This window comes from Protomyctophum bolini (assembly GCF_963924005.1).
Source record: "Protomyctophum bolini genome assembly, chromosome: 18".
Lineage (NCBI taxonomy): Eukaryota > Metazoa > Chordata > Actinopteri > Myctophiformes > Myctophidae > Protomyctophum > Protomyctophum bolini.
In genome coordinates, this window is record NC_137879.1 from 10,029,714 (window position 1) to 10,041,947 (window position 12,234).

Sequence of the window (12,234 nt, forward strand, 5' to 3'; positions counted from 1 at the left end):
GGTGATATTTCCAAGAAAGAGAAGAGAAACCCAGTATAAAGAAAGAAAATCCCTTTTTGAAATCCAAAAGGATTAATATTCAACTTACACCTGCATGCTGTCAGGCAGCTCCCAATTCACGGTAGCCTATAATATAGGACTGAGAAGAGAATATGGAAAAGTCGTATCGATTTGTGACGTTGCAATAACGATGGCGAACGAGAGAGAGGGACCCCTATAGTTCACCTTTTCTGTATATTTGGGACGTCGGTATATACCGACGTCCCAAATACAGGAAAGGTAAACTATAGGGACCCGAAAGGGGCTATATAGGGCCATCCATGGCTATACGAGTGAGAGAAATAAATAAATAAAACATAAATAACATTTCAGCATTTACCCCGCTCGGTCTGCAACCAAACAGTCCCCTGGAAATACTGTTCTGTGTTCTATAGTCTCTCCAGAGCTGCGTGTCTCTGTTGTCTGTCCCGTGTGTGGATGGTTCGGTTCTCCCTCTCCCCCTCTCTATCTCTCCCTCTCTCTCTCTCTCTCTCTCTGTAGCCATGCAGCGCTGCTCTCTCCTCCTTTCTCCCATATGCCACTTATAGACTAACACAGGCCATTAGCAAAGGGGGGCAAAAGATAAATTGCTCTCTGTCAATATATTACACCTCTCTTAATGGGTGCATGCGGGCTCCAAAAACATTTCCCAAACTCTTTCTGTTATCTGTTGTTTTTATGCTTTTACTTTTGGATTCGCGTGATATAGCCCGGACTGGATGTCTATAATTGAAGGAAGGCGACCTATTTTCTTTCATCTTTTCTTGACGTGACCTTAGCATCCGTTTTCAACTTTTTTGGGGCGGGGGGGGCACGTGTCTGGGTTCAATGGTCGCCTTCCCGGCTGGCTTGATTGGCAGAAAGAGGACAAGTTGCAAACGTGGAGTTAATTGATTCAGTGATTGCGTTGTTTAAATTAATGTGAATAGGGTTTAAAAGGGTTGTGACCCTGCGTATGGCTATATACTTTCTGAATAGAATTAGCTATTTCCTTTAAAAGAGAGAGGGGAGGGGAAAAGAAAAAGAAGGGTTATATGGCCCAGCATCTGAACAGAGTCAAAAACGTTTTTACACGTGCTATACACGAACAGCAGACAAAGACAAATAAACAAGTGAAAAGTGTGTATTAATTTATATGTGTTCAAAAAACAATTCCAATATTTTGTCCCTTAGATTGAAAAAAAAAGCATTAATGCTTAATTTTTTTGCAGTGAGAGACCAAACCGCGCAGAGAACAAGGGCACAGGGAAGGAATTGAGGGGGGGTCTTACAGAGAGAGAGAGTGAGAGAGAGAGGGAGAGAGAGAAAAAAAGAATGTAGCTTTAAGGGAAATGTGCAGTCAAGTGTGAAATTACAGCCTATAGTGCTACATATTGTACCAGAAGCTCACTCCAAAAACAGTAACAAAAAGAGAAATCATCCCCTAACCTGACCAGAAGGCACAGCACTAGATGGGGCCGTCTGCCCCTAAGAGATGCCCCCCCCCCGCCCCCCAAAAAAAGAAAATACCCAAATAACAGGCATGCGTTCCCCGACTTATATACACGAGCCTCTATAAGCCCTTTAAAGTTAGCAAACACGCATATGCAATGACACAAATAACTGCATTCCAATGTTTCTAAATTTACATTATTAATAAATAGTAATAATATTATTATTATTATTATTATTAATATTAATAATACATATTTTTGTATTAATTTATTTTCCAAGCAGCCTAATTATAAAATAAACGTACATATGTTTAGTTAGGTTATACTTCCTGCAAAAATCAGTTATAGAATCAATCAAGAAGGTTATAAGTATTGTTATCAGTGTGTGTGTGTGTGTGTGTGTGTGTGTGTGTGTCTGTGTCTGTGTCTGTGTGTGTGTGTGTTTCCATGCGCGCAATAGAACATTTTCAAAATATACTTTTACAAAAAAAAAACTCAGGTGCATGCGTTCGCCAAAATAAATTACTTGATTTTTATATATATTTTTTATCATCTGCACTTTGCTTCCAAGTTCCAATAGGTTTAATATATATGTCCAATGGTGAATGTGACCTAAAAAATACGTCCAAACTACAGTTTTTGTACATTCGGCTGCAGAGAGTGAACCTCAAGTTTAACTTTCTGGGTTTCACCTATTTTCGCAGTCTCTTTTATACCAGAGTTTATGAAAATATGCAGCGCCATCTACAGAAGGTGTGGAGAACTGCACCGTGTTGACGTGCATGCACCTGCTCAGTGTCTTTCTCTCTCTCACACACACACACACACACACACACACACACACACACACACACACACACACACACACACACACACACACACACACACACACACACACACACACACACACACACACACACACACACACACACACACACACACGAGCGCAGGTTGTTGGGTTTCAGGGGGAAGGTTACAATGATAATCACACTATCAACAGAAAATATATATAAAAAGGTCACTTATAGCCTCTAAAGCTGTCTCTTTGCCCGCCTATACTTTAAATAAAGTTGCCATCAAATTATAGGCCCTTTTTAAATTCCACTTCAGACACTAATGATCGATGATGAAAAAAAAAAAAAAAGAAAGCTTGGTTAAAAATGTCTCCGGGCTAAATCCTGAGGTGGGAAAAAACAAACAGGTATAATATGGACTATTCTGCAGCAAACACTTAATTTATAGACCAACAGAAAAGGCAACATTTTCATATTTTCATCTCTATTTCTATTCATTCAGAACTTCAGAATTAGCCCTGCTGCTGTCTATAGTAATAACTCCTATAACTCGGAATCAATTCCCCTTATTTATTTCCCTCCCCTTTCGGCGTGTCAGACCAAAAGGACCTCCTCATTTGGACCCCAGGTTTTTGCGTTGGCGAATCACAAAAGTGTTGGAATCTACTGCCTTTGTCTGACAAGTCATCCATATAAGCAAGAAGGGGGTCTGCGGAGGGGAGGCGGAGAGGAGAGAGGGGGGGGCTTTTTGCAGCTTTTAGAAACGCTCACACACAGAGAGAGGGGCTTCATTCTCAACCCAAAGATCCAGCCTAACGCATCATCCCCATTGTAAAAAGAGAGAGAGAGCGAGTCAATGTTCCTCCTGTCATTTTGATGCGCTATCTGAACGTCCCCGCGACCGGCACAACAACGAGGCCACCACTGGGAATACGGAATAAACACCACCACCACCACCACCCGCATGCTGCTGCAACAAACTGGACACGAACATTTACAAACGTTGTCTCTTGTTGTTGTTGTTATTCGTCGTCATGCTCTGAGAATATAATAACCCACGTCCACCTCCTCCACCACCACCTCCTCCCTAGCTGCACGGGCTTTGAAAACACCGATAAACACGTCACATCACTGAAACAATCCCACGGTCATGTTGTGCACCTGCCAAGCCTCTCTGCCTCTCCACCGCGGAACGGACTGTTGAAGAGGGAGGAAAGGCAAGGCAACTTTTGTTGGAAGAAGTTGCCGTGCTTGCTGGTCCGACCGGGTTGTTCGACTTGGGAGAGGAGGGGGGGTCTTCGTCGGGCGAACGAAGAAGAAGTCCCTTCGTCGGGTAGAATCTGATTGATTTTTTTTCTTCACATTTTTGATATCTTTGATAGGAAGGCGAGACGGCGACTTCAGTTGATTATCTGTCTTTCCTTGGCTATCCAATGGATATTCACTGCAAAGCAGACCCCTTTTCGGCGATGCACCGTAAGTATAGCAAGCATATATAGCCGTTGAGTTTGTGAGATGATGCAGCGTGCATGTTGGTGCATGCAGGTGATATAATGCATGCTTATTATATTATAAAGGCCTTATATACAGTGGATATAACAGCACTGTATTGCTTTCGGTGCAAACGTGCATCCCTGTGCATTAAAACTGACACTGTATACGGACTATAGAAGTGTGTATAGCCATAATGCATTTGCATGTAGGACTATGCAGCAAACCAAAACACGAAGTGCATGCAGCAGAGGAAAACGAGAATTAAATGAATAGCTCGTTTCGTTCACATTAAAAAGCATGTGATCGTAGCCTACTGCAAATAATAATAATATCATAAATAGCTACAAGATACAAGAATAGCTACTATATACACATGGCCGAGATTTACTGCATGCATTTTAAGTCATAAGTAGGCTAAACAAACGCCATACACCTGCCAGGAGTTGGATATACACGCAATTTGATATTATCCGAGTTTCAGCGACAGGTTTAATTTATAGTAACCAAATGAACACAATCAAATGGGTAAAAAGTCACTATATAGCACATTAACGCGTTTTAAATTCGAATTATTTCACTAACACTGTTTCCTATATATATATATATAGCTCCAACACCAGCTATTGTTTTGTTTTTAGGCCTCTCTTGTAATTCAACTGAATGGGTTTTAAATAATTGATAGCCTCTTCAATTTACCAAATAATATGTAATATGAGTAATCAAAGCTCTTTCAATTATTTACTATTACCGTGCGAGGGGAAAATGGCAGACCTTGCAACTTAATAGCCAACTTGAGACGTGGAGTTTACACGAAAACATAACCCCTAACACAGTGAGAGAATGCTGGCCACTTTAGACCAATAATATATGACTTATCCACACTTTAAAGAGTCCGAGCGTTAATACAAAATAAAGCATTTCAAATATTGCTTTTTTCCCTGTGAAAAACAATAGGCCTAACCACATGTATAGTGTAATATGCTGGATTGTGCTATATACACAAAATGCATTGTGGAAGCTATAGCCTGCAATAACAACAGACATCCTCAATACTGACAGTTAAGGCTACTGCATTATTTAATATAGGCCACTATCGTGGTGTAATATTGTTTGGGTCAGAGTGTTTTTTTTTAATTAATAAGCCATATGGGCTATATACAGTTATATTATATTACACAGAATATAATGCAGACCTGTTTAATTGTTTCCAATTAAAGGCTATATCGCTAAAATATAGGTCACAAAAAACAGGAGCCGATACAATCGCATAAATACACGGTTAAACTATAAATAAATAAAACTATTGCAGTAGTTCAGCACCTCACCAAATGTTTTGTTTATTTATTTATTTATTTAGGCTATATATACTTATTTATTTATTTTGACGTCCATGCTTTGTCCACATGGCTGTATGTAATGTTACGGTGCCCTGTCCTGTTCTGTTACAGTATCCCACATAGGGCACGGCGGGGTGAACCAGCTGGGCGGGGTGTTTGTGAACGGCAGACCCCTACCTGACGTGGTGCGGCAGAGGATAGTGGAGCTGGCCCACCAGGGCGTCCGGCCCTGCGACATCTCCCGACAGCTGCGGGTCAGTCACGGGTGCGTCAGCAAAATTCTGGGCAGGTAAGGAGGGATGGATAATAGTAGGCCTATAAAGAGAGGAGAAAAAAAGACAGAATCACTTTGTGAGTGCATATATGGCCCAAGTATACCGTAAGTCTACAAGGAATGGAAAACTGAACGTTGCTGTTCACATAATGGCTATATAGCCTCACTCACCGTCAAGAATATGGTAGGAGGTAAGCTATAGGCTGTAGTCTAATAGAGTATACGGTTAAAAAAATAAAATAGAATAGAATAAAATTAACTAAAATTAAATAAAAAGAGACGATTCTGATCACGAAAACATGCATGGGGTTCATGAAATAGGCATTTGACATTATGGCCAGAAATACTTGGATGACACGTGTGGGCATGTGTTTTAGTATAAAGCCTGGAAGAAATCCGCATAGCGAATTATTAGCCTACTGATAGGCAGTCTGCACAACGTTCAGAATGTTTTATATGAATATTGTTAGAAATACAAAATGTGAGTTCATGGGCCCTTATATTAAATAAGGTAGGCTAATGTTTGCAAAAAATAATATTTAGCGCGATAGCAAACCTAATTTGATTCGCTATGGAGCTACATAGTCGCATATTTGCTATCAATTGGATAAGTTTTACAAGGCGTTTTAATTGACAGTTCCCCGTTAGGAGAGATAGATTGGACCCTCTGCATGCATGGCTGGACTAGCAGTTTGCTGGATATGGCTAATATAAATGTAGGAGAGTCGTTTGCAGATTTAATAAATACATTTCTGAGCTGATGCAAAACAATAATGGGACGAACATTCCGACCTCAATCCTCTTGCCAATCAATCCCCGAACATTTTTAATATTTCATTTTATAGGCTTACTACAATTTCATTCAATTTTTCTTAATTAACCTATTTGGGCCAGTCTTGTTATTTATTCCGTGCATTTCTTTCTTTCGCATTCAGATACTACGAGACCGGCAGCATAAAGCCAGGAGTTATCGGGGGCTCGAAACCAAAAGTCGCCACCCCCAAAGTAGTGGATAAAATAGCAGACTACAAGAGACAGAACCCTACCATGTTCGCGTGGGAGATCAGAGACAGGCTGTTAGCAGAGGCTGTCTGTGACAACGACACAGTTCCGAGCGTCTCGTCAATTAACAGGTAAGAACAGTGGATTATCGACTATATATAGGCCTACTAACATTTAAAAAATCTCTTAACTCCAAACGTGAAGCCGGTTCATACGTCATAAAATAACACTTTTCATCGCATAGGCTAGATATAGCACGTGATGTTTTATTTATTTATTTATTCATTTGTCAGGCATGCAGTATAGTATCCTACCTGGACCGTTTAAAACAACAACACATATTTATATCTTAATTGTAGACCTGCTATATTTTTGGCTCTGTACGTGTTCCCCCCAGAATAGCCATGCTTGCCGGGGTTCAAGTGGTTAATAACAGCAATAAAATAATGTGTGACCCTTTCAGAAGCAGCAGGACGAATATTCTAATTTATCAGAGTATAAAACGTGAGGTTGGTTGGTAAAGAAAGGGGGGGGGGGGGGGGGGGATGAGAGCAGCACACGTAAATTAAGGAGGTCAGAGAGTGCAAATTGAAAATCGTTTATCACAGCAGCCCCCCCCATCTCTGTTTAAGTGCACCCACAGCAGAATATTGTTTGACCAACTTTTTGCCCATCGCGGTGGTGGTCTCAGAGGTGCAATTCAATCTTTCAGACCAAACTCCCTCAACAATCAGCAGTACATCTAAGGACTGAGTGAATCTGTCTAGATGAAAACCGATCAATATTCGGTGACCAGATCCCGTGGCACTATAAAGCAGGGCAATTTTCTTTAGCCCATCTAATGTGTGGTGGTGGTGGAGGTATAGAGTCAGGCTGCTCTTCTGGAAGATTCTATTTTTTTAAAGGAGCTATAGGTTGCCTTGCTGCCTTTGGTGGGGAAAATGGCTTGACCACCACTGTTGTTGGCTAAGGAATAGACTTGTACCGAAAAACACATTAAGAACCCATCAGCGTTCAAATGTGTTTCTTGGTGCGTTCAGAAGAACCCTTCCTTTCGTTTTGTGATGGCGCCTCTAATTCAGCTTCAATGACTGGAATTGTATTTTTCCTTAAAAAAGTCGTTTTCTGTTTATCTGTGAGCACCAAATTATAGTTAAATGTGTGCATGTATATTTTGTGTATAGTTTCTTATCGTTTTCTTTATTTAATTAATGTCAATCAAATAACAATGATGTACTAAATATTCAGTAGCATGTGTTAGCCTATTAAAAAAAGGGGGGAAAAAGAAAAACGAAATGTCTAAAGCTCCCATATAATCTGAAGGGGAGCCACAAATGAAATAGCCTACTTTACAAATATTTAGTATAGGCTATATAACTTAAAATCTCTCAGCAATCTGACTATAATGTTAATTTGAACACTGCACGGGTCCACCTGGATCCATTTAGTTTAATTAATAGGCCCTATACCCATGCTATGTGCATGCACCTTCACATTAAGAAAATAATAATAGGTAAACACCAATACATTTGATGATGGAAGCTCATGCATTGCCACCATAGAGAGAGAGGATAGGTGGTATATGACCCCACCCCCTCTCTACACACACACCTGATTTATATACATGCATGGTGGAACAAATAGCAGATCTGCAAGCTGCAGCTCAGCTCACACAATGCAACACTTTGTGAGCTTGTAGATCGGCTCACCGTTTCCGCCGCTGTATGGCAAAGTATAAATCGGGCTACACACACGCACACGCACACACACACACACACACACACACACACCAAACCCCCAACCCCCTGCACCCCCCACACACACACACACACACACACACACAACCCCCCCACCCTGCCAGAGATCTCCGGTGATGAACTTTGGTTAAGAGGCACTGTTCCATAGAGCCAGCATCAGCAGCATTACATTTTAATGAGCTGATGGGAGAGCCATGGACAGCTCCACACAAGACATCTTTTAAATAGAGAAAGGGGCTGCAAGAAAATTCATTTCATGCTTCGTGGTCGCTTAAAAAGGCCCATTTAAGGAGGGCTCAGACACATCACACATGTATGTGATAAATTCAAAACGTACATTAATATCATTAAAAGACCCATATAAAGTTCATTCTTTTTTTTTTTCTTCTTTTTTTTTTTACAATTCTAATTAAAGGCTTGGTATTTTTTTGGCTGAGGGACCTTAGGTGTCTTTGTTTACGTAGGAAATTAAATTGTGAACACAATGAACTTTAATTCTATTAGCCATGCAGTGAAGAGATCTACTTTGAATTCCCCTCAATGCATAATGCTGAATACTTTTTTTTGTCATAAAGCGGTCTTCTGAGCAGATTGAATGTAAGATTTCAATGCTTTTTCTACATCATTCTCACTCCATTGCAACACATGCACACGTGCACACATTTAACACCGCGCGCGCGCACACACACACACACACACACACACACACACACACACACACACACACACACACACACACACACACACACACACACACACACACACACACACACACACACACACACACACACACACACACACACACACTTTTGACGTAACTCACGCTAAATATTTCCATGCGTGTTTGAACTCGTAAAGTAATGATCTGCAGAAATCAATGAGAATGCTCATTTCATTAGCAGGCTTTGCATTAGATCAGTTTATATAGCATCGCATCTCGTGTTGTGTTTGTTTATAAGAACACTGCAGTCAGTTGAGATGTTTCAGCTCACTACACCCACATACATGAGTATAGCTATTGATAATGGTCAAGCTCTCACTTCCCAGTTTCTTAACCCGTTAAAACCAGAAAAGTCAATGTAATTTTAGATTTTTATATATATATATGGCGTGCTACATCTTGTAGAGCTGCTATTTTTGACATGCATTTTTTAAACATTTTTAACTCAAATCTTTGCTTCGGGGGTCGATGGAACAACCGATTTTGAGGTGTGGGTCCGCAGTCAAAATACATATAAATTTGGGGGGGTCCTTGACATGAACAGTTAAGACATTTTTAGAATCAGGTACTGCATGTTTTAAATGGAACGTGCTGTCGTACAAGCTTTAACACATTGATTGATTGATTGAAATCTTTATTAACAGTTTGCAGAATTACAGTACATTTCAAGCACAAACTCAATACAAAGACTGTTAACTGTGAGTGGACGACCCAATTAAGCCTTACACTTGTTTACAACAGGGTCCACATTGTTCAATTCATCAAAACATTTAGAGACAAACAAATAGACACTTCTATTTACCTACAGAGGTGTATATGTATGCCTATAGTCAAAGGCAATTGAGTGGTAAAAAAGGGTCTAACCGGTAACCACTGGAGCTATAAGGCTTTTTCTAGACAGACAGCATGTGACTGCAGAGTGAGAACAGTAGTATAGTGGGTTTCTGTGGCAGACTGTCTGACCTCAGGACTGTTGACAAAAGAGGGTGTTCTATTTAAACACGTTTCCCCCTGCATGCATTATTAAATGCTACAGAGATAGTGTTGTACTGTTTGTGTCTGGCCTACCGCAAGGAATTACCAACAACAAGTAACGCTACCCTCGCCACATAGTAGACATAAAAAAGGTCCTCAATGGCGCTCAATAATATTGATTCAGAAGTAAAGCAATTTTAATATTTCTTCGGGGGATTTTCAGCAACAGCCGAGTCATTAATTCATTCTCCCAAATTGCTTATTCAATATCGGGAACATGGATCCCAAATAAAGTATTTGAATTTATGTATAGCACACACGAGTCAAGGGGTCGAATAACTGTTATGGCGAGAAGTGGGAACAAAATAAAATTAAAACATCAATATCTGGTCTCTGGGAAGGCTTGTTGTTAGATAGCCTTGCCCCCAAGGAGAGTTTTGACAGTGTTGGATATATTCTTTCTCCCACTCGCCTCTAGCACCCATACCACATCAATATCCAGATAATCTGACATATCTCAGATCTCCGTATCAAAAATACGGAAAACAACCTCACAAGAAACTACTAAAGATTTAAAATATTCTTAATCCGGGAGTCATTATCTCTCTTTTGATCGATTTGACACCCAGACCAGAGTGACTCCATATGTATTTTCGATCTACAGTATATAAAAAAAGCAGTTGAGGAATCATACCATAAAATAATCACACAGCACTATATGCTCACTCAGCAAATAAACCAAGCCAAAACAACGGTGTACAGTACGTACACGCTGCATGGTCCTCACCCGACCTCCTTTAGCTTATGTTCTAAAATAGGCCCTGTGTCATATATGATGAATAGTTTTAAAGTTTACAAATTATTGTGACAGCTCCCTTTCTCCCCGAGTGCCATTCAGATTAAAGGAATCTAATGCTGGCGTAAGCTTGTGCAAGGCAATAAGGAACTATTGCTTTCCTGTCACATATAATTTATAGCTTTCTATTTGCATCTGCTTGCCCGTGTGACTAATCCCCAACTTTTTCTCCCCAAGCCCCGATCAATACAACCTCATCCGCATTGGCACTTGGGGGCTGGTGGTTCTACAGAGATGTTTGATCTGGGAAGCAAAGGGCTAGCATTCTCAGATATACCCCCTATAAACCTCTCCTTAGTGGGAGGGAGGGGAAATAGGGCGGGAAGGAATGGAGGAGAGAGAGAGAGATAAAGAGAGAGAGAGGGGGGGGGGGGCTGATTAGTGCAGGCCAGGTAGAGTCAGTGAAGCTGATCATTGAGGTGAATTGATGTGATTTCATGCTTTGTTTGCAAGATCACTCAGACCAAAAGTGCACTGAAGACCTTTCTCTATATCGCCACCTTTAAATGTATACGCCCTGCGAACTGTTGACCAGATCCATTCCTACGAATGGGTTGTGTAACTTGTGTTTGATATCTCACTTGTACGGGTGGTCTGTCTGTGGTACTGGTGATGCTTTCCTAATGGGTAACAAATTGGCGTGACCAAACAACACTGACACAATTCGCATCGCCTGGTCCAATGGACGAACGTCAGCCAGGCAAACATGCTCATAACAGATCCTTTTGTTGTTATATCAGGATCATCCGAACTAAAGTCCAGCAACCGTTCCATCCTTCTCCTGATGGGACGTCCCTGACGCCCGGTCATACCATCGGTAAGATGTCAAGTCACTGCATCAGCTTCAATAACACATTGCCGTCTTGATTGTAATTGCATAGGTCGATCTCTGCATCATCTGGATGTTAAAGGTTTCGTTCACTCTTATTTCCAGTACCAAGCAACGCCTCTCCGCCTGTAACTAGCGCTTCCAATGACCCTGTTGGGTCCTACTCCATCAACGGGATTCTGGGCATTCCACGATCAAATGGCGAAAAGAGGAAAAGAGATGAAGGTAAGAGAAAGTCCTTTTCACTTTTCAATTAGTGCTGGAAGTAGGCTGTGTTAATGTGGAGTACAGACATTGGCAAAATTGCAAATGTATGGAACATCTTCACCTGAATGTATTATTTACTATAAGACATCGGCAGCTATACATTGTATTGTAGAAGCACCTTACTGAACTCTCACTGTAGCAAAGGAAAAATGTGTCTGCTAAAGCTCAACAGCACAAAGAGAAACACACCACCCAAATTTGAACCTTATATTATAGCCTATCGGGCATGTCAATCTGGCAAGGAGCCTTTTTTTTATTTGAAGACACGACCTCCACTGTTGTCTCCTGCAATTAATCTTTATGGAGGTGATTAAGAGGCTTTAGATAATTACATGTCAAGATGATGTAGCCAACCACCCAGGTCAGTCAAGGAAGCAGCGCTATACTACCTCCGTGCAGGAGGTTTCAGCAAAAAGAAAAAAGCCCCTCCACTTCTTCTGCTGAAGTAGGAGGTTA

The 12,234-nt window shown here is 40.9% G+C and overlaps 1 protein-coding gene across 2 annotated transcripts in view; it reads left to right on the forward strand.

The window, feature by feature from the left end:
• Positions 1 to 3,699: 3,699 nt before the first annotated feature.
• The window catches only part of LOC308333392 (paired box protein Pax-2a), a gene marked incomplete at both ends in the record, with an annotated part of 34,055 nt that continues 25,520 nt past the window's right edge, over positions 3,700 to 12,234 (forward strand). For both annotated transcript variants that reach the window (XM_080789777.1, XM_080789778.1), the window contains 5 exons: positions 3,700 to 3,742; positions 5,209 to 5,386; positions 6,307 to 6,504; positions 11,423 to 11,499; positions 11,617 to 11,736. In XM_080789777.1, the coding sequence (XP_080645903.1) occupies positions 3,700 to 3,742; positions 5,209 to 5,386; positions 6,307 to 6,504; positions 11,423 to 11,499; positions 11,617 to 11,736 (616 nt within the window). The remainder of the gene's footprint in view (positions 3,743 to 5,208; positions 5,387 to 6,306; positions 6,505 to 11,422; positions 11,500 to 11,616; positions 11,737 to 12,234) is intronic.